Genomic DNA, 23,053 nt, shown 5'->3' with positions numbered 1-23,053 from the left:
GCAGCTTCACATGTATGAGCTTCATTAGTTCTTCAGTCAGGAGGAGTCTGGAGTTTTATTTCAGTAGGAGGAGTTTTAGGGTGTTCTCTTGGCTCTTTGCTTGGTGTAAACCACCACCAGCGCACGTCAGCTGCTCACACTTAGCACATCAGGTGTTGTATAATCAACATGTTACTCTTTCAGCTCAAATGAAATCACAGTGTACTTAAAGGCTTGTCTTCCCTTCAGTTTGCTCGTAAAGGGAATTTGCAGTATCAGGAGTCTGAGTAGCCTGTTCCAGTATTTTAAACTACTGTTTTCTCAGCCTTTTGGACATGTTTAGCTACCTAGGCTTAAAGTGAAAAGGGTTTTAATCAGCTCAACCCATAGGTGTGAACAAATTCTCGGTACTTCAGGCTATTCCAGAATGGAAATCTTACTATAAAAGATGATGATTAAAATAGTTCTAATATAAAAAGTAAGCAAGAAAACTCAAAGCTTTTATATTTCTTTCAGTGTCCTTCATCCATAGCAGTGCTTAAATAGAATGAAAATGTTTGAGTTCAGCCTTTTTTTTTTTCTTTCCTTTCTGTTTTGTAAGTCAACTTTAATATGTAGGAAAAGCTGGGGAGCAGGAGGAGGGGTGGCAACCCAGCCTGAACACTAGGTTTTCTCCAAGGTCTCATATTGCAGAGCACTTAGATCAGTAAAGTGAGGGCTAGCAGGACTCTCCTGTGTTATTGGATGTTGCTAGTCTAATTTTTCTGGAAATGTACTTCCCAAACAGTCCCAGCTGTCCCAGGAATGCAGTTTAACCGTTGTTGTTCACAGTCCTCGATTGGAAAGAATTAAAAAATGTCATTCTGGCCAAAGATTTATGCACTGAGATTACAACAGTTGAATACCAAGAGTTAGGTGAAGTTTCTGTCTGCTGTCACACTTGGGTTGGACCCTCCTTCCTTTCTAAGCAGAAGGACACAGTATTGTATTTTATTCTGTGCATACAAAAAAAGAAAAGAAAAGTAAGATTGCTGTTGTAATAACATTTGCGTCGCAGATGATCCTTTTTTTTGGTGGTTGCTGTTGAAAGCAGCTGACAAAAAGGCTCAGGGATATGGAACTCTAGGGAAGATGAGGCTTAGAGAATAGACGCTCTATCTGGTCTCCTATTGTAGTGTCTCAGAAGGATAAAATTTCTGACTGTTTCTATTATAATAGAGAGATTTCAGTCTGTGTTTGAATCTAATTTTGAGGGTTCCTAACAGTAAGTTTCTTTTACTGCTATCATTTGTCAATGCGTTAATGCCGTGATGGTGCCAGACTTTGGATCCTGATTAGAACTGTTGCACAATACAGTCTTGCAGAGCTAATAACTTCTGAATCCATACCACAGACTTGGGTATCTAGATGTAAAAAAAAAATATCTTATTTTTCAGGCAGCACTGTTGTAGACTAACTGTTTTGGAATCTTCTAGTTAGTTGCTGTTGAGACTTAAAGCTCCCCTCCAAGCAGAAGAATTAATGTGCCTCTCAGCACCTCTTACCTACTATGGTTGATTGCCTAGAGTGTGCCAAAAAGTTCTGGGCTTGCATAAAAATGCGAAGGTTTTTGTTTCTATAAGTTGCTACAGCTCTCATGCCGTGAAATGTGTCAGCAGTCTTAATTTGATCATTAGTCTATATAAATGTGAAAGTTGTGGCATGCAAAAGGCGTTCCCCCTAGGATAACCATATGTCCATACATTTACGTCTAAGCTGGATGGATTGTTAAGTATGTTATTTCAGGGGGCAGAATCGCCATGCCCTAGGTGCAGAGTTTTCCCTGGCTGTCCCAAGCCTACCACCGATGCACAGCACGGGGTGCGGTGGGGTTTCTCTCTGCTTCTCCCCAAGGCAGCCGTAGTCCCCAAGGGGCCATTAAAGAGACCAAGAGCAAAGGTCTTTACAGGTGGGAGCTGAGCCCCACACGGCAGCTCGCTTGCTTCCCCCTAGCGGGATGGAGGAGAGAATTGAAAGTAAGAAAATTAAGAAAACTCATGGGATAAAAACTCATGAGGTAAAGAAAAACAGTTTAATATGTAATGCAAAAGCTTTGAGTGCAAGGAAAGCAGAATAAGGAATCCATTCAGTACTTCCCACTGGCAGACAGGCATTCAGCCATCTCCAGGAAAGCAGGGCTTCATCATGCCTAACAGTACTGTAACTCCAAAAGTCCCTTCCTCTCTCCTCCTTTCTCCAGCTTTTATTGCTGAGCACGGTGCCGTGTGGTCTGGGACACCCCTTTGGTCCGTGGGGGTCAGCTGTCCTGGCTGCGTCCCCTCCCAACCTCTGCCCCCCCTCCCCCAGCCTGCTGGCTGGTGGGGCAGTGTGAGAAACAAGGTGTGTGTGGGGCAAGCCTTGATGCTGTGCAAGCACTGCTCAGCAGTAACTAACACATCCCTGTGTTACCACTGCTGGTTTGGTCACAAACCCAAAACATAGCCCTCTACAAACTACTATGAACAAACATCCCAACCCAAACCAGTATGCAAAGGAAAGGTTGGTTCATTGCAGGAACAGCCTATCCCTGGTTTTGTGCCCTATTTAGCTATCCATTCATTAGAATTTAATTTTTGTAGTTAAGAGTGTTTTGTACAAACCACATGGGAGTAGAGAATACACAACCCACAAACAACCTTTCGTTAGTTGTTGGCAATGGCAACACCAACAGCTCAAAACCAACCAAACCAGGGAATTGCTGTTCTGAGGAGCTAGAAGCCAGAAGTGTTTCCTAAGGAAGCATCAGCCAAATAGCCACTACCTTGTGTTGCTGGTCTGTAGCCCAGCTCTCTTTGTCCTTTGTTTTATTTAGCTACAGGGAAAGAATTGAAGTGATGAGCCCCCTTTCTGCACTTCTATTGACTTTCTGTTTTTCCCTTTCTTCACCCAGAAAAACCTTTCTGAGAAAAGTAGAGGGCTCCTAGGGCACCTGTCCCTCCAGGGGATAGACAGAAGACTCATTTTGAAGTAGAGGCTAATATCGGGCATAAAGGAAAGTGGCCATTAGTTGTCAGCAGTATTTGTACATCTAAAAATAGTTATTTAGGTTGCTACAGTCACGTCATGTGTCCTGATGCAGTGCAAGGAAACCTGTACACTGTTGCTTGACACACATAAAAGAAATGTTGTGCAAGAGTCACATTTAAATTCCAGTCCTATATTGTTGTTAAGCCTGTGAATCCTCACTTCTCTCTCACTTAATTGCATGTTGTGCCTTACCCGTGTGCAAACAAGGCAGGTTAGGGGGAGCATCATGAGAAGTAAACAAGAGATGAGAAGCAACATCCTTAAGAGGAGCACATGGGGAGTCAGGACTCCTTTACTCTTTTCTGTCCTTTGCCAGGGACCTCCTAGGCAAATTTAAACATCCCGATGTCTCGTTTTTTCTCTTTGTTTAAAACTGAACCAGAATACTGAGAAACATCATGTACAATATTGTTGAGGTCTGCAAAGCATTGTGAAGTTTAAATACTAGTATTTTAGTACAATAATAACCTAAAAATATTGCTGGGGTGCAGGCTGATTTGTAAATTCTCTTTTTTTTCTTCTGTTTGGTGAAAGCTGTAAGCTTCTAGTTTGTGCATTAAGACTTCCGTAAGGCACTTAGGCACGCATTTGAAATTAAGCACGTGCATTAGTTTTTTTCTGAATACACAAAGCTATTCATTAGGGCTTGTAGCAAGACTGATTGTCTAAAGTATGAATAGAATGTGCTTGGGGCACGGGGAAACTCTGCTTTTCAAGCACATATGTATCCTGTTGGTAAAAATTAATAAATAAACCCCCTCCAGTTAGTCATGCACTAGTGTGACCTTCCATCTCCGAGTCCCCCTCTTCCTTGCTATGCATAACACTAAAGTAGGTTATGATCAGTATGGTTAGTGCAGTAAGTGAATGTAACGATGCTAATGAGCCATTTTTTTTATAATGATCAGGTTCTCCAGCCCTGCCCAGCAACATGGTATATTTTGGAAGCTCTCAGGATGATGAGGATGAAGAAGAGGAGGAGGAGGAGACAGAGGATGCAAAAACAGCCACAAACAATGCTTCATCATCATGCCAGTCAACCCCCAGGAAAGGAAAAACACATAAACATGTACCAAATGGGCAAGGTAGGTCCTAAGTAGTGATGTTCTCCTGTACTGCCTAGTAAAGAATCTGTGAGCTGAATGTGCTTAATTCTTGTCCGTCCTTCTGGATCTGAGGGAAAAAGGATACAGGCCATAATGGGAAAATGGATCAAGATGTAGTGTTAGCATCTTCTGTTTTAACCTGTTTCTCCTGACAATCTGAAGTCCGTCTGTGGCAGAACTGTAACTGCAGGGCTGGAATTACACACACATAAATATGTATAGGCACACAGAGTCACTCTCTCTCTGGCATTTTTGAGACTTGCTTAAATCTAGAATGATTTTATTTTATCAAAGTTAAATATGAGCATTCATAAGTTATCAAAATGCGTGACAGGGGCAACACTTAATTTCTCACATGCAATATTGATACCACAATTGCAGTAGGTTAAGATAACTGCATTCATGTTGTTGATTGAAGGATTTTCTGGAAGAAGCTTTTCCAAGTCAGTTATTTCTTTGCAAATCAACACAAGCTGCATTCCTTACACAGTATTTCTGTCATGAAGTCCTTATGCCATGTCTTGATGGATGGATCCATATATATTGCAACGTCATCTAGTGTAGAATGGAAGACCTAAAAGCCACACTGAAAATTTTCTGAGGCTGCTATAATGCTCCACTGTCAAAGTCCTGTGTGATCTGATTCTCTCTCCAGCAAGAGCTCTTGTATCCTAACAACTTTGTGCCTTCTCTGCCTGACAGAATTTCAAAATGGAGCCTGTGCTCTCTGTTCCCTTCTTAAGTTTTAGTTTACCTTCCTTCTGGTGACTGCCATTCAGCTCTCCTCCTCTTAGTAGAAGGACTGAGAGGAAGGTCCCTCTACAGCACACTTTTTGAGTTGTAACCTCTGCCTGCTTTTTTTTCCTCTCCTTTTGTGCTACTCTGCTCTGAAGAAGAGATTAGTAGATCCCAATTACTTCATTGTGCTAGTCCTCATCTCTGCTTTTCAAAAGGGAGTTTTCTATAAAGAACACCCTTGTTACACATACCAAAATTATTTTTCATGACTACATCTGAATCTGGTTTTTATTGCCCACCAAAGCTCAAAAATTCTCTTTTTGTGAACCGTTTGTGGAGAAGTACAAGGGGACGTTAGGCCTAATAGCATTTCAGCTGTCAGCTATGAGCAAGAGTTTTAATCCTATAAGAGCCATGGATCAAAACTTGGCACTTTAGATTGATTTCTAAATAAAACCCCCCAAATAACAGGCACAAAACTCTACATATGGAAAATGAGAGTGCGTGTAACAGAGCTGCTGCCTTAGTGTTTTAAATGTGATATATCATTACAAAAGGATCTGATCGTGTTCCTTGAGAATGTCCCAGATGGCAGCCACTTTGAAATTAGCTCAAAACCAGAGACACCTGAAATCTTAATTGGGGGTAAGTAAAGGCAAACTTAATGAGCCATCTAATGGCTTCATAATCTTTATCAATATAGATCAGAGTGAACATAAATGAAGCTGCTGCTTTAATAGATCTGCAAGAGACCTTTATAAAATACATAGGAGACAATGTGAGATGTTTTGACAAAGGTGATGAAACAGGAATTCCCAGAGAACGCAGCTGCTGCTTCTTCGTCATTGTCATTTTTTAATTTTTCTCCCCTCCCCCCCCCCCCCTTTTTTTTTTTTTTTTTTTTTTAATTAAAATTTCCTTACCCAGGGGTATTCCCATTTTTCAGTGTCTGTTATTTTGGTTGACAGCCAATTGTATTTTTGTTTCCTGTGAATAAAGTAGGTTCTGGTTCATGTGTGTCTGTTTTAAATGAGACCACACACAAAGGCAGACCAGGGACGGGTGCAGCAAATGAACTTAATCTAGCGTGAGAGTCTATTTTTAATGAATTAAAGTCTTTTGTTTTTAATATACAATGTGTAGTCAAGCACTTTGGACCTGAAAATGCTAAGCATTTGCTATGACATAGAACAACAAAGGTTCAGAGCTTGATTAATGTCATTAGACAGTGTCAGATGATTGCTTTGTATTAAATGGGGCCAGAACAACTTTCCTGGGCAAAGTCATTTGTCAATATCCTCTTCTGACGCCATTATGGGACATTATTAGGGTTGCACACCAAACTATTTATTATAACCTGGCCTGTTGAGCCACCTTTTGGACAGCTAACTCAATGGAGAATGCCTGAGTATGAATAAGAAGCATGTATAACACGTGGCATAGCTTGCTGCATGAATTGAAGTAATTAGCTCAACTGACTTGTTGCCTTCCAACCTTCCCGCTTACATAGATATATTTAAAGCATCGGATTGTTACCTGTGCCTTTGCATCCTCATTTCTTAGGACTTCTGATCACATATACAGCTGTTAGAGAGCAAAGTAAAATGTTTGGCAGGAGAAGTGTTTATTCCCCACATTCATGGGACTGTGGAAAAGGGATATTTAGCAAGTCTTTCCAGGGAGGTACCGAGTCTAAATTACATCTCCCCGCTGCTGGGAGGAAATTCCAAGTTGTAGGTAAGAGGGTAGGCTTAGGTCTCTGTTTCTTTAAAAGTAATTCTTTGAATTCCTCACAACTAAGTAAGTCCTACTTTGATTTCATTCTGTGGCACAATGGAAGGTTTTCTTTGCAGGCTCTTGAAGGAAATGTTTGCAGGTGCCAAGTGTTTTGTTAGGCAGGCTGGGATCAGAACCTGGAAGATGCAGTTAGGGAGTTGTTGGGTTATCGGTCCCATCAGGAGAGCAAAAGAGGATAGGCGTTCCTCGACTTGAAAGGGCTTGTGGACTGGAAAAGGGCCTCGGGAGGAGCCTCGGAGGGATGTGCACGGATACAGTTGCGTAGACAACTTTGAAATTGCATGCAGGAGGCTACGGTTCCTCTAATAATGGTTGGCTAATTTCCTTCAGAAGGATGGTTGCAGAATTAGGTATTTCTCACGCCAGCCCAGCAGTTCAAAGGTGGAGAGGAGTGCGCATCTGGGCCAGCATACCTGGCAGTGTCATGTTGGTCTTCAGATGCCTGAGACGGACAATTAAGTTCTGATTGACATTTAGGAAAGCAGAGTTAGCCATTCTTATTTGTAACCAGACTTCTTCGTGAAGGAGAGTCTTGTTCCCTTAGCTGAAGCAAACCGGCTCTCGCGTGTCAGAAAACGCAGTGGGTCAGAAATGGTTACTGGCCTGTGCTGTGTTTTGTTACCGTGGTCAGCTAAAACTGTTGTGCATGCCTTCTGGCTGAAATGAGCAGGGGAGAAATTTGTATAGATGCCTTTTTTCTTGGGGCTCAAATTTCAAAACAAATCTGGCAGTAGTGCATAGTAAGCAGGCATTGCTGGAAGAAATACTACCCTCTGCGTTAGTGCTGTCTTCCTTGCTTACCAGAAATACAGAAGAGTGTTTCGCTTCTCAATTTGCAATGGATAATTTAGCAGAGTAATTCCCTTACATGTGTAATAACAAAGATGATGCAGGAAGAGATCGTAGACAGAGGTTTTTTTCTTATTTCAGGATACAGTTCAGTACAGTGTTTGTATATCTTGGACTTAAATGGCATATCTTTTACATACCTTACTGTTTGAGTGTGTTGAGAAAATTCTAATTTGTGGTTGCAATTCTTTATTTAGTTTTGGTTTTAACTAAATGTGATATTTGTGAGTGGGTACATAAGACAGAGTCTTAGGCTCATGCATCTTTTTTAGTGAAATTAATCCTGAAGAGGTAAACATTTAGAAGAAAAATATTTTTTGCATCCAGCTAAAATACAGAATGAGAAAATTTCAGGCAGAGTGCTACAATAGTTAATGGGTAGGCAATTATTTTGATGATTTACAGCCTTTTGTTGAAATACCATGGAACCAGTAATTGTTGCAATAAACATTTTTGCACATTTAATTTTTCTGCAAAAATATGTAACATGAAAATTACCCGTTTTGCAGCAATTTACATATTTAAATATGCAAATCAGGCACAACACATTTGGCGATTTGCGGATTTTCAGTAGCTGGATGTATGACCTGTGGAGAAGAATGGGGGAGCTGGAAGTTGCTCGAAAAAATTGAATTGTTATCCTGGTGAGAGACTCGTGATAACAGATAGACACTTCTTGTATGGACTTGCTGCTTAGCCAGTGACCCTTTTGATGTTGTTTGTGCCATAATGTTTAGGTGAGAGTAATGAATTTGTGCTAAGGCGAGACACTTGGTATTGAATTTTTGCAAACAGTGGTGTGGTGTCACATACCAATAATGCTCCTCTCAGTGGCCCAATGTATTCCTGTGCACGTAGGGTTTTGACCTGTGTTATTGATAGTGTCAAAAAGAAATTCGTTGTTATCTGCCATGGTCATCCTGTGTGACTTCTGTTAGCATGCAGCGATGGAAATTTTGTTGTGGAGTTGTCCACTGACAAATTGCGTAGTGTTGCGTTAGGGCTGGAGAAGTGTGGGAGCAGTGGTACCACGCATCTTCAGAGGTTGTCGTGGTGTCTGTTTCTCCTGAAGTACACCTTTGCCACTGACCCTGAGTAGGTAGATCGTGTTGGGGGGCTCCAGAAGACAACTTCTGTCTCTGGAAATGGTTTATAGAAGGCTGAACAGACCCAGCACTTAAGGAAAACAATCGGCAGTATTAAAATACTTTGGTTTATGGAAGTGGATCATTGTTTTAGTTCCTTTGAGAGGGGAAAAGAATTATTGCCTGGGTCCTTTAAGGCAGTTTGAGAGCCACATAAATGTTTTCACAGTGACTTAAAACTGAATTAAAGCCAGAGCAAGAATGTTTTTGTACAGTAATGGATATTTAATGCCAGAAAGTTGTTTAATATTACATCTCTTCCCAAACATGGTCTATGTAACAACATGAGGTTTGCATTGGAATAGCTGGCTTGGGTTCACAGCATTGGCAAAGCTCCCTTTTCTCCTTCTAAAAACAAAGCTTCTCCCTTTCACTCTTATCTTCCCTCTTCGTTTTGGATAGTTTTATGAATGCACAATCAGTTGCTTTACATGACACGAGCTCTGCAACACGCGGCATATGTGTACATACTGATGTGAAGAGCCGTCTTCGATTAACAGTTGGACTTGATGATACTAAAGGTCCTTGATAACCTAAACGATTCTATGATTCTGTGTATGGTCCATGCCTTCATCTTGCAGATGCTGGCATAAAGCAAAAGGGTTCGTACACCAGTACTGTGCTCTCCCTGCAACAGACTCCCCTGTTACCTATGTATAAAGCATATCTGGTGCAGAAATAATCTCCAGGAGGGCTTGGGAGAGAAAGCTTTGCCCATGGAGTCAGCAGTTGGCTCAACCCAGCCTAGTAATTCTGCTGCTTACACAGTGAAAGCCTGATTATTGTACATACTATAAATTGGCTTCTGAATGGCTGGCTGGATGTATCCTATAAAATACTTGCATGCAAATTAATTTGTTGGAATACTTCTAGAAAATTGCTGAAAACACAATAAATGTTGGTCGCTCACTGCAATGTCAATTCCTGTAGTAAATGCTTAGTTAATTGGTAGTAATTGAGTCCATCTGTGGCTTTACTTGGTCAAAAATTTTTTTAGCTATTAGTATAGCTGCACCTAGCACACACAGAGTTGGCACAGTTTGCGTGGGTTTGTGTAGGGATTCTTTATTACAGTTCCAAATGAGATACCCAAAGTCCCTGGCTGGGATGTTGGGTGAATATTGGTGCCCAGGGTCCAGTTCCCCTGTTGCAGGGAGCACTGTGATGCATCCGTGGGGATCACACCTGCCATAAGGTTTTGCTCTGCTGCCATAAATTATATCAGTGGTTTAAAAACCTCCAGTGCTTGCAAGTTTTGAATATAGTGCTTCAGTTCCTTTGCATTTGATCATCACTGCTAACCAGAAGACCCACAAGTATTTCACCCTGGGACTCTTATTGTTTCAGCTTAATGATAATAATAATTGCTTTGGAGGACACAGCATTTTTTGAGCACAAGCATTCAGATAGGTATGGATAAAAGGATATCAGTTTACTTCATTTGAAGTGTCTGATAATTTATTGGCACTTCTAATTATTTGTTAGTAGTGCTCTTACCTTTTAACTAAAAGCTGTTCTGAAAATACAGAGCTGTTAAGGTAGCGTAAAATAATAATAATAATTTGGGACTGCAAAAGATTTCTTCCTGAAATAATGTGATTTTCACTATTTGTGGGTTGAACTTTTTTCCTGACTTTCTGGTTTTTTAATGAAATTATTGCTTTAGAGATGAAACCTTTGTTGACTACTCTTTCATGAGGAAAAAAACCCTGGGAGCAGAACTTTGGATATTGCGCGTGTCAGAATTATCTCTAGGATAGGAGATTGTAGCTGGGGCGCACCTATATCTGGGCATAGTAAAGCATAAGGTACACCTTTTTTGCTTTTCTGAATGCCTCAGAAATACTGAAGAGCTGGCGGACACAAAGGAGAATGCAGTTTACTGCACAGGAAAACACAAAAGAATCAGCAATCATTTTATTGTTGGGGTTTTAGGGTTTTTGTTATTTTCCATCCTCAGAAGTGGGTGTTTCAGTCTTAGTTGCTCTTCAACAATGAGATTTCTTTGGGGAGTTTTTTGGTCTTTTTTGGCCATTTCTTTTTTTTACTGAACTGTCTTACTAGCTCTTAGGGCCAGAGTTTAATCCTGTGTTGTACCAAATAACTTATTTATTGCCTCAATAAATTCTACATTTTTACTCAGGTGGGGGCAAAATCATAGTCCAGGGGATTTCCATGCCCCCAACCCCCCTGTAAATGCTTAGCTTGTGATGATGTTTTGTAATTAATCAAGTTAATGTTTTGATACTTGTTCACATAATATGTTTATGAATTATGCAGAACTTATTACTGCAGAAAGGTTTTTATACCTATTTAGCTGGATATAAAAATATTCTAGGTGTTGGAAGAAACAGACACTGATTTTTTTAGAAACTGATACCATCTACTAGAGACAGCTTGACTAGGACTGTTTTGCATCTGCATCTCTCCCTTTTTATTGTTTTCAGGCTTTAAGCTTTTTAAGCTTTTCCTGTGAGACTGAAGATTTTTTTCTCTCCCATTTCTCTCTTCCTCCTTTCAAGAATCTTACAAATTAAGACAAAAGATAATTACTCAGAGGGTAAAACTGGCAGGGTTCCCACGACACTTAAAATTAATGAGCTGTTGCATATAAAATATACCTTGTCTCATGTTCGCTGGGGTTTGGTGGTGGTGGGGTTTTTTTTTGGTGAACCATTAAAGTGCACAATTTGGCTTTTTGGCTGTGTTTTCTGTTTTAGTAATTTTCAGTTTATAAGGTGGCAACTGAATACAGAAAACTCATCTCTCTGACTTAATGTTTCCATATGAGCAGATCAGTATATGCAATTTGTTCCCCCCAAAGGAAAATATCCCTTGCAGTGATGAAATACATATCAATGAAGCTGCCATTGGTTGTTTGTGCTATGTCTTATTAAAAATAAATAGTCGTTCTTTGTGTGTCTATAGCGCCTTCCATCTGATGTGAGAACTCCTTACAGAGGAGGATAAATGTATTGTCATGAACTCCCTGAGAGGGGTTGGCAATTATTATCGGTTCCATCACTGGAAATGAGACACGGAGGTTATGCGACTTTCACTGAAATCACGGAAAAATCCTTGGCGGGCTGGGGCAGCGCCAGTTGCTCCTGAGCTCGGGAGTGACGGAGCCACGGGGGAATTAGCAGTGACTTCGCTGCCGACAGCTTTTCTCTCGTTCTTACTCAATTTATGCAAGAGGGAAGAGAGGAGGAAGAGCAATTGTGATTTTTTTAAAAATTGTTTTTACATAATCTGCTTCAACACTTAGGACCTACTGAATATGAGAAGTGACCTGAATAACAAATCTGTCAATAGCGTGCTGGAGTTTTGGCTTTTAGAGGTGTGGTGGGAAGGTAGATAGCGGGTTGGGGAGGTTTGAAGGTAGGTGTCTACTCCAAAGCGGTTTAGATGCCCCTTTTCTGTCCAGCAGGATTGTTGGTTGTTTATTATTACTACTATTACTGCTGCTACTAGTGTGATGCTACAGGACATCTATAGAGACAACTAAGCTTCACAATTTAGATAAAAAGGTATGTACATCATGTTTAGTGAGAAAAGAAGGCTTTCATTTCACAAGAAACCAGTAATTTAATTCATCTAGTTAATATTCCCAAACAGATGTTGTGTGTTGTGTGTAGTAAATAGGTTTTAGATACATGTGCTATGAAGTATTGGTGAATTTTCTTATTTACGTCCTTTCCTAAACCCTGGCCAAAAAGGCAGGGGTAAAACCCAAGAGCAGATGAGCAGAGAAGGCAGGAGGGCACTTGGTGTTGTGGGTGTTGGATCACAAGCCCTGGGGACCTCTGCCAAGTGCTTCACTGAAAAGGGGGCAGCACTGACATAAATTCACATTTATGATTAACAAACAAATAGAGAAATGTGATGTGTGTTTGTTTGTTTTTAACCTCAGCTTTTCATGTTCCGTGACAACAAAAGAACAGTGACAGTTCTTCAGTTCAGCAGAGGCACAGGAACAGAACTTGCTGAGATAGACTTGTATATGCTTGCATAATACTGTACAAAAAACGTGGTTTCTGTTCTGTGCTTTCTTACCCCTTCACTTCAGCAGAAGGCTAGGGTGCTTACTGTAGGTCCCAGCATTACTGCATATGACATATTCCAAAATGATTTTATTATTTTCCTTTCTTCGCAGAAGTACCTTTTTCTATTTGCATCTCGTCTGCTACAGGCAAACTGCTGTCGGTTTGGTTCAGCAGTTTGGATACTGATGAAAACAAAACATGCTTTTTCATGGAACATTTCCTTTCTTTTGCTTTTAATGTAAAAATAAATCCCTTTTCTGTTTAGGTTATGTTTAGAATTCCCTTGCTGCAACAGCAAAAAATTAATTAAAACTGTCATAAACAAAAATCAAACTGATAAGTCTAAATTTAGGTCAATCAAAACAGTAATATACCTTGTATGTTTAAATTTGGATATTGAAGATAATGTGTGTTAACAAGCAAAGGAAATACTTTAGTAAATCTGTTCATGTAAAGAAATATGCAAAGCAGCGCTTCTATTTCTGTATTGATTTTACTTTAGATGTAAGAAGACACTCACTGAATACCCAACACTGACAGCAGAGAAAGTTTGGGTTGTTTTGAATTAAGAGGTTGGTCTAGTATGATTTTTTTTTTTCTTTTCTTTTTTTCCTTAATAGTCTGGTTTTCTCTCTTCTCAGTTTTCAATGGGTCCAGCAAATCATCGAAGGAGAAAGAACCTGCTCAGAAACACAAAAGCAAAGAGGCCACACCAGGGAAGGAGAGGAACAGCGAACATAAGGCTGAGAGCCGAAAAGACCAGGCTGCTGCTAATCACCATCCTACTGCAAACACTGGCTCCTCTACGAAAGGGCTCACCGCTAACAGCAACCACCACACTCTTCATAGATCGGCTCAGGACTTAAGGAAACAGGTAAGGAATTGTACTTAACTGTGGACACATGGGAAACGCAGACTTTTAAGGTGCCAGCTCCATTTTTTCACTGCCTGGCATAGACTGAACGTGGCAGTCCTCTAAAGCAGAGACTTGAAAGTTTCCTTGAAAGGAAACAGCAGAGAGTTAATTTTCAGTGAAAGAGAGAGAAAAAGAAGGAAAAAAGAAAACTGATACATACGGGAAGTCGGTATGATAAAGCATGCTTTACAATCCTGTTTTTATGTTACCCAGCATATACATATGAAAGAGTGAGGTTCACATCGCTATTTATTAAAACTTTCTGACGGGCACTCTTGTTGGCCTCTCAGCTGACGGTGCAAGGTGAGCAGCACATGGAAGAATGAACAAATTTTGTGTATGGCTGGTGTGCCCAGGTTGTCTTAGAGGCTCACTGGCACTGTAGAGAAGCTGACATTACATTCCGGTGAGCAACACAAAGCTCAGAGTCCTGCTCAGCGCTGGGGCCAGGCCTGGTTAATGTCTCCATCAATGACCTGGACGAGGGGATCGAGCGCTCCCTCAGTAAGCTGGAGGCGGCACCAAGCTGGGGGGAGTGTTGATGGGCTGGGGGGCAGGAGGCTCTGCAGGGGGGTCTGGGCAGGCTGGGCCGATGGGCCGAGGCCACTCGTAGGAGGTTCAACACGGCTCCGTGCCGGGTCCCATACCCGGGTGACACCCACCCCCCGCAGCGCTGCGGGCTGGGGGCAGGGGGCTGGGAACTGCCCGGCGGGGAAGGGCCTGGGGGGGGCCGGTCAGCAGGTGGCTGGGCATGAGCCCCCAGCGTGCCCAGGTGGCCAAGGGGGCCAGCAGCACCCTGGCTGGTGTCAGCAATAGTGTGGCCAGCAGGACCCGGGCAGTGCCCGTCCCCTGTGCTGGGCACTGGTGAGGCCGCACCTTGAGCCCTGGGCTCAGCTCTGGCCCCTCACTGCAGGGGGGCACTGAGGGGCTGGAGCGTGACCAGAGCGGGGCAGGGGCTGGGGGAACCGGGGGCTTCAGCCTGGAGAGGAGGGGGCTCGGGGGGGACCTTATGGCTCTCTACAACTCCCTGCAAGGCGGCTGCAGGAGGTGGGGGTCGGTCTCCTCTCCCAGGTAACAAGCAACAGGACAAGAGGGAACGGCCTCAAGCTGTGCCAGGGGAGGTTTAGATTGGGGATCAGGAAAAATTCCTTCACCAAAAGGGCTGTCAAGCTCTGGAACAGTCTGGCCACGGAGGTGGTGGAGTCACCATCCCTGGAGGTGTTTAAAACCAACGTAGATGCAGTGATTAGGGACAGGGTTTAGTGGTGGCCTTGGCAGTGCTACGTTAACAGTTGGATTTGACTACGTTAAAGGTCTTTTCCAACCTAAATGATTCTATATTTCTATAATTCTATGATTTTCAATTGTGCAATGCAAAATGGAGAGAAATTCTAAAGCAATGCAGTATAAGCAACAGTCACACCACATAGACTCATCACGGTACAGTCCTCAAGCTTCAGAAAGTAAGGGGGCTGTAAGGTGAGCTGATCATCTTTTTCTATTTATTTTTTAAAAATGAGTAGGCATTTGAATTTTCTTCTGCAACCCATAGTAACATAAGTACTTTCTTACCAAGTTAAATGTGGTTGTAACGAATTAAAGGTGGATTGTGCGTGTTGTCTGACAGAAAGACTTTGCTTGTACAAAACCTTACACTTAACAGTTATGTGACATTGCTAAACTTTCAGACCTTGTCCCGAGTTTTTGACTTTTTCATTATTATCCAAAAGGAGAGTTGTTTTCTGAGGATGTGAGTCGTACATTCCTCCTTCTTCCAGTATGTTTTTGCTCCTTGTTCATGTGCATTTACATGGTTTATTTATGTGTGTGGTTTTTATTTTGGTCAGCCTTACAGAAAATAAAGGCAAAACACGAGACGTTACTGGAGATTTTCTTTTTTCCTCTCTTTCTTTCCTCTTCTGGTGTGCCCTTGCACTTGTCATGCATTCCCTGTCTTCCTGCCTTGCTGTCTTCGCAAATCCCCTACATCAAAGGGGCTGTGGGCAAAGGAACTGCAGTTCAATGGGGCCCTCTGTTGGCCTGAGACGGTAATTTAGCTCTGCAAAACTATCAGTGCGGAAGTATTTTTATGAATGAATTCGAGATCAGTTGCAGAACCTGAATTTGTTTGGGACCAAAACTGTCGTTCGTATTGCTAATGTTGCTGTTATTACTGGGGTTGTTATATAAGACATTGCTTGTTGGCTTTGTTTTGTGTATGTATGTGTCTGGAGGCTGTATTCTACGTGCTATGGAGAGGTGTGTGTCCAGATCAAATCCAACACATTGCTGCAGGACTATGTGCTGGTCTCATTTGCTTTTTAAAAGACAAAAAAAAATTAATATGTATTGTACCATCTTTACTTCAAGGCAACTGTTCAGTGAAGTGGGGAAAAGAGTGGTCTGAAAACAAATACATGTTAGCAAAACTGAGAAGATAGCTGAAAAGCAAAAATAAGGTTATTGGTATCCCTAGTTTCACCTTTATCTCAAGACTTTGAGTCTGTAAGGCTGATGTCAGTCACTTTGTTACTACAAGGTGATCTGCTTAGTGGGTGAGGGAAAGGCTGTGGATGCCGCCTACGTAGACTTTAGTAAAGCCTTTGACACCATTTCCCACTGTGTTCTCCTGGAGAAACTGGCTGCTGGTGGCTTGGACGGGCGTACTCTGCGCTGGGTGAAAACTGGCTGGGTGAATGCAGTGACATGCAGGTGGTGGCCGTTCACAAGTGGCGTTCCCCAGGCTCAGCGCTGGGGCCAGGCCTGGTTAATGTCTCCATCAATGACCTGGACGAGGGGATCGAGCGCTCCCTCAGTAAGCTGGAGGCGGCACCAAGCTGGGGGGAGTGTCGATGGGCTGGGGGGCAGGAGGCTCTGCAGGGGGGTCTGGGCAGGCTGGGCCGATGGGCCGAGGCCACTCGTAGGAGGTTCAACACGGCTCCGTGCCGGGTCCCATACCCGGGTGACACCCACCCCCCGCAGCGCTGCGGGCTGGGGGCAGGGGGCTGGGAACTGCCCGGCGGGGAAGGGCCTGGGGGGGGCCGGTCAGCAGGTGGCTGGGCATGAGCCCCCAGCGTGCCCAGGTGGCCAAGGGGGCCAGCAGCACCCTGGCTGGTGTCAGCAATAGTGTGGCCAGCAGGACCCGGGCAGTGCCCGTCCCCTGTGCTGGGCACTGGTGAGGCCGCACCTTGAGCCCTGGGCTCAGCTCTGGCCCCTCACTGCAGGGGGGCACTGAGGGGCTGGAGCGTGACCAGAGCGGGGCAGGGGCTGGGGGAACTGGGGGTGTTCAGCCTGGATAAAATGGGAAACAGCTTCAAGTTGTGCCAGGGGAGTTTTAGACTGGACTTTAGGAGAAATTCCTTCAGTGAAGGGGTTGACAAGCATTGGTACAGGCAGCCCAGGGAAGTGGTTGAGTCACATCCCTGGAGGTATTTAAAAGATGTGTAGATGTGGCACTTAGGGACAGGGTTTAGTGGTGGATTGGCAGTGTTGGGTTAATGGGCGGACTAGATGATCTTACAGGCCTTTTCCAATTTAAATGATTCTGTGATTCTGTTTGAATTTAATTTACTTCCTCCCTATGTGCTCAGTGTAAGCAATGCCTCGGGATGGAGCTGTGTCATAGACCCCCATTTGGTGAACCTGCGCACCTGGCAGTGTGGCCAATTTTTTAGGCTGACTCTGTGTGGTTGGTTGGTTTAGGGGGAGACATATCAACAGTAGAAAGGTAGGAACATGCCTACCACAATTTCTTGTTTCTTTTCGTTCCAATCATCTCATGTGTCCTCAGAAACAAGTACAGACCAAGAACATGTAGGTGGTGACTGACCAGCCAGATTTTCACGTTTGTCAGTGTGAAATCCTGAGTCCACCTGTTGCTTTGATGGTGGGCTGTGACCACCTTATTTGTTGTACTTGTTTCCAGCTGGAAGACATTTGTTGCAGCCTATTCCCATTTGAAGTGTGGTCTGTTCTTGTCTATATAGCACTGCTGCATCTTAAACATTATGCTGTCCTCTGTGAAAACACTCAAGATACTTGTGGGTATCCGGGGAGGGAAGAGGGAGAAGCATTTGAAAACCATCGAGTTGTGTCTGCTCTAGAAAGATGATGGTCTTGAGGAAGTTGGCAGGGGTGTTTGTTTCTTGTGGGGTCTCCTCAGTTAGCAACCAGAGAGAAATAAGTGAACTCCTTATGGTATTCTCAAAGCCAGATGTTCTCTACTTCAGGTGCTGTTCGTCATTGGAGTAATCACTAGGTTTGAATACAAACTCAGAATAATGTGCTTATAATTTAAGATTGGAGGTTAGATAGCCAAAGCTTATATACCTTTTCAGTTCAAGATTTGGTCCTGAGAGATCTAAGCCCTCGTGTGGAGGTATTCTAACAACTTCAAACAATTGTGATAAGTTGCTGTTTTCTTGATGAATTCAGTTTTGCAGGGTTTTGTATCTTGGCAGTTTTAATTCTGTCCTAAAGCTGATGAGGCTGATGGTGTGTTTTCCTTTGAAATAGAGGAGCTGTGGGATTCTGCCTTTCTCCACAAGCACTTTCTCCCTGACTGTGTTTTGCCCTCAGGCCCTGTGCCACCACCCCTTGCTGAAGGAGTGCCCCAGGTGGCCCTTCAGGCTTCTGGTCACAACTTCCTCAGAAAAAAATCACAGGAAGGCTGGAGCGACAAGACGCCTCCTCGCAGCCTGACTACTTGCTCTGAGGTATAGCTGTGGCCTCCTTGAAACCTTCTGGTAGAGGAGACTCCACAACAGCCATTGACAGCTTCTTCCAGCGTTCTCCTTTTCTGCTACTGAGCATGTTTTCCTAGTTGTGCCTTGGATCATTGTTGTAGTCCATTAAAGGGTTTTTTTTCCTCCTGCTTTTCCCAGTGAACATGGAAAAAGCAGTTACTGTCTCTTTTCAGAGGAGCTCCTTATGAATCGAAGACTGCTATAGAGTTCTCCCATAGGCTTCTCTTTCAGACCAAATAAACTCAGCTCTCTTGGCTTTTCAGTAGAGATCATTTTTTCCAACTACTTGAGCGCTTTGTGCTCCTTTAGACTTACTCCACTGTCTGAAGTTTTTTCAAAGTGTGGGCCCAGTGCTGGGTCCAGCCCTGGTCAGGGAAGCCGGTGCTTTCCCGTCCCTTGCTTTCAGCGTTCTGAATTCATAATAGGTCTTGGAAAGTGACTTGTGTGCTTTGTACTACTGTTGTGTTTTGCATCTCGCTGTGGTCCCCAGATGTTATCTCCTCCTTCCCCTACATGCATTTGATTTGTCTTTCCTAAAAGTAGCGCTTCCTCAAATTGTAGAAATGTTCTGAAATAAGTTATTCAAGATTGCCTTTGATTTGGACCTTGTCTCCAGAGGGCTTATTACAGCCCCTTCCAGGTGTGTGTCACTGAGAAATTTTATGATAATCCAAGTTACTGATGGAAGTACTTGGTAGAGCCAAGGCCAAGACAAGTCCCTGCAGAAAGTCACCTGAAATGCTCTCCAAGGATGGCAGTGAACGATGACAACAGTAACTTCTCTTGAGGGTGGCTTTGTTTAATCCCTTGTGAAGCGCTTTAGAGTAATTATTTATAGTAATGTCTACGACGTGTCTCATGAGCTTGTTTAACGGAATGCCATGTGGCACAGTGGAAGCCCTGCTGAAACAGAGGTGTTTCTTTACCTGCTCAGCCAGGAGTCTACCAGAAGATGATTAAATAAGCTTGATGTGCTATTTTGGCAAAACTATGGGTAGGATTTTTTGTGTTGCTTGTATTCTTTTTTTTTGACATTATCTTACTATTGTTTGTGTATTTACAAAATAACTTTTTGATAGTTTGTTCCAGAATGATTTTATGGTTTGAAGTTAGACTTTACCTGCCCTCAGCTTATTTCCAGGAGCCATGCCCTAAGGTTATCTAGGTACATTTTAGCTTACTGGGGTTTACTTCCTAGCTCTTTTGCTGAAATTGCTTATGTTATGTATCTGGTTGGTTATGTTAGGTAACTGGTAAGCATTCAACCAGTGGTACTTTTGGTGAAGACTAATGCAAAAGAAGCACAAACACCTTAGCCAAACTTGCATTTGTTTTCCTTCCTTGTATAGTGGTTGATCTCTGCTGTTCTTTGTCGTCTTGGTATTTTTAAGGTATTTATAATTTTTTTTCTGTTTCATTTTATGAAAGTGAAGTTTTTTTAGCTCCTTGGCCTTTCTGATTTTACTCATGCCTGCTTTTGCTGTTGTTGCATAGTTGCTCTTAGTCAAGTAATCACGTTTCCACTTTTTTACTGTGATTCTCTTCTAATTTTCCAGTCATTAGAGGACTGTGTGAAAGGCATAATGGCCTGTGTTTTCTGCCATTCCTCTGAGTGGGAATTGCTTTGCTTTGGGGTGGTTTTTTTTTGCTGTTTGTTTTGTTTGCCTTTTTTTTTTTTTTTTTAAGTCTTTGTCCTTTCTCTATTGTTGTCACATCTTAGAATGAAAACTCATTTCATGATCACTGTCACCCAGATCACCTTTCCTTTCTAGTTCTCAATCAATTCTTCTCTATTAGTCTAGGTGAAATCTGTAATCGATGTTCTTGGCTATTTATAAAGCCAGAGATGTTGACTGCTGCAGGCAAGAGGCAGTGTCTTAGCAGCTCTACCCCGGTCTGCTCTGCAGCATGAAAAAGGGCTGTAAAAGTCAAACCTAAGCCTCCATTTCAAATGCAGAGTACTGCCTGAATTTCAAGGAAAATGGGTAAACGAATTTCTGTTAGCAAGTGTTTGCTTTCAAGATGATATCTCATATGTCTTTGGAAAGCTCAAGGTAAAAACTGGTGTCATCAGTTAACTGGATTTTCCTTAACTGTTTCTACCTTGGAAGCACAGGAAGGACAGGAATATGGATGGGTTTTAAAAGCATGTCATACCTGCTCCAGCTTCTGGAGCACAAAGGAGAAAATGCACACAGTGAACGTGTGTTGTACACATACATGTGTGTGTACACAGAATGCCCACGTTCCAGTTCCTCTTCTGCAAGTCACTTAATACAGGACCATAGTGTGATCTTTTCAGTCTCTATTTGATCCCTGTTTTATAACAGTTTATCCTTACTTTATAAGTGAAGACAATTCTTGCATTTATATGGAGGAAGCTTCCATAGTTACGAATTTGGCAAGGAATTTGAAATCCCACAGGGAAGTATTATAACTTTGCGGGAATGGTGTTATTCACCTGAGTGCTGATGAGGGCTGATTGTACTATATGCTTTCTCTTTGAGCACTTTAATCAAAACGATTCTGATTTTTTGATATGTTTGTCAATTTTGGGGTATGTTTTTCTGCATTTACAGTAGTTTAAGGAGGTGAGAAGGCAATGTTTAAACCTCAAACAAATTTCAGCATTTAAACTTGGACTTCATTTTCTTCGTAGTGGAGCTTAGCTTTGGCAGTGCTGAGCTGTAACAATTCCCTTCGAAGCTGAGGGTTGTTTTCAGTGCTTAACACGTCTTACAGTGAAAATATAAGTTCTAGTTTCATAGCTGGGTTTAAATGTCTAACAGGAAGCAGTGGAGTCTAGCAATTTCAAGTTGCAATGACATTTTAGTGGGTGATGAATATGATCTAATAAATGTGTGTCAGCAAAACTGCCCAGATATCAAACTTTCAAAAAATGCATTGAACTGCTGTATGCATTTTTATTTCAAATTAATAACTTCAGGAACAAGATGCCTCCCAAGATTTTATATATGTGATAGACTGGATCCTTCATGGTTGTCCTGATCTGTTAGATGCATAATGTGTTCAATATTTCTTTTTATATGTGTGTATGTATAGACAGAGGTTTAGTTTCAATCTCAGTGTGTGTTTTTTGCAAGATGTGTCCATTGCAGTTTGAGTAGATAGTATACGCTGGCTAGTTTGTCTGCGAAGAAGTATTAAACTGTGTGTGCACTTAAGGGAAGTTGGGTGGGAGAGAGGTGGTGCCTGAGGGCCAGAAAAGAATGTAATGAAAGTGTTAGTTTGTAAATCGAGCTACCTGTGTTTTGTGGTACCGTGACAGGCTTTCAGGCAGACAGGGAAGAGGGGGTGGTGCAAGGGAGCTCACCCTGAATGCCAGAGGCTTCGTACCCTCCAAAATTTGCTATGTGGGGACTCTTCAGTTTGTTCTTTAAAAAAAAAACACCAGTTCTCTTGTACTTGTTTATTATAAATGCCCAGTCCCTCCTCTTGCCTGGGTGGAAACTGTTATATGAGGATTGTACAAAGGGGCCAGGAGTCAGGACTGCAGAGTATGGTTGTCCAGCGACTGGAATGCCGTGGCTGAGTGGTAATGTTATTGATTTACTTTTCTGTTTTCTTTTTCCTTCCTTCTGCTCCCCGTGCGACACTCCTGGTATTGCAGGTTTCTAAAGTCAACGGAATCACTCGAATGTCATCTCCGAGTGCAAATGCAGCCAGTGCCAAAAAGATGAGAGAGGTCAGACCTTCACCGTCCAAAACTGTGAAGTACACTGCAACAGTGACAAAGGGAACTGTCACATACACCAAAGCCAAGAAAGAACTGGTCAAGGAAACCAAACTAAATCACCACAAACCCAGTTCACCTGTCAACCACACAATCTCAGGGAAAATAGAAAGTAGCAATGCAAAAACCCGCAAACAGGTGCTATCCCTTGGAGCATCCAAGTCTAACAATGCCGCTGTTAATGGTGTAAAAGTCAATGGCAAGTTGAACCAAAAGACATGCACTAAGGAGGTGGGGAGACAGTTAAGGGAGGGGCTGCGCAATTCGAAGAGGAGGCTGGAAGAGACGAATCACATAGACAAAATACAGTCGCCCACCAAGAGAATGAAAGGGGCCATCAACTTGGCAGAAGCTGCCAGCAAAAAGGCAGCCGTAGAAAAGCCTTTGCTGAATGGACACCTTAAAAAGGAAGTGCCAGAGAAGAGTTTGGAAAGAAATAGGCCGAAAAGAGCCACTGCTGGAAAGAGTACGCCAGGGAAACAAGCACATGGCAAAACTGAAAATGCCTCCTGTGAAAATCGTTCTACCTCTCAAGCGGAGTCCTTGCACAAGCCACAAGACTCAATGGGAAAGCACGAAAAGGGCAGTAGTAAGTCTGGGTGGGGGATGCTGGGGGAGATTCCCATCCTTAGGCCCTCCACCAAGGAATTTCATGACCCACTGATATACATTGAGTCAGTCCGAGCTCAGGTAGAGAAGTATGGGATGTGCAGGGTGATTCCTCCTCCAGACTGGAGACCTGAGTGCAAGCTAAATGATGAAATGCGGTTTGTGACACAGATTCAGCACATACACAAGCTAGGCAGGCGCTGGGGACCCAACGTGCAGCGGCTGGCCTGTATCAAGAAGCACCTCAAATCTCAGGGCATTACCATGGACGAACTCCCGCTCATAGGTAAGGGCTGTGGTTTC

General features: G+C 42.8%; 1 protein-coding gene across 3 annotated transcripts in view; it reads left to right on the top strand.

Moving 5' to 3' along the window:
* JARID2 (jumonji and AT-rich interaction domain containing 2) overlaps positions 1-23,053 on the top strand; it is a 225,032-nt gene that overhangs the window by 171,660 nt on the left and 30,319 nt on the right. For all 3 annotated transcript variants that reach the window (XM_080381719.1, XM_080381721.1, XM_080381720.1), the window contains 3 exons: positions 3,954-4,130; positions 13,368-13,600; positions 22,019-23,036. In XM_080381719.1, the coding sequence (XP_080237845.1) occupies positions 3,954-4,130; positions 13,368-13,600; positions 22,019-23,036 (1,428 nt within the window). The remainder of the gene's footprint in view (positions 1-3,953; positions 4,131-13,367; positions 13,601-22,018; positions 23,037-23,053) is intronic.

This window comes from Falco punctatus (assembly GCF_963210335.1).
Source record: "Falco punctatus genome assembly, chromosome: 3".
Classification (NCBI taxonomy): domain Eukaryota; kingdom Metazoa; phylum Chordata; class Aves; order Falconiformes; family Falconidae; genus Falco; species Falco punctatus.
Note: the sequence above shows the minus strand (reverse complement) of the source record. Positions and strands in the feature narration are given on the sequence as shown.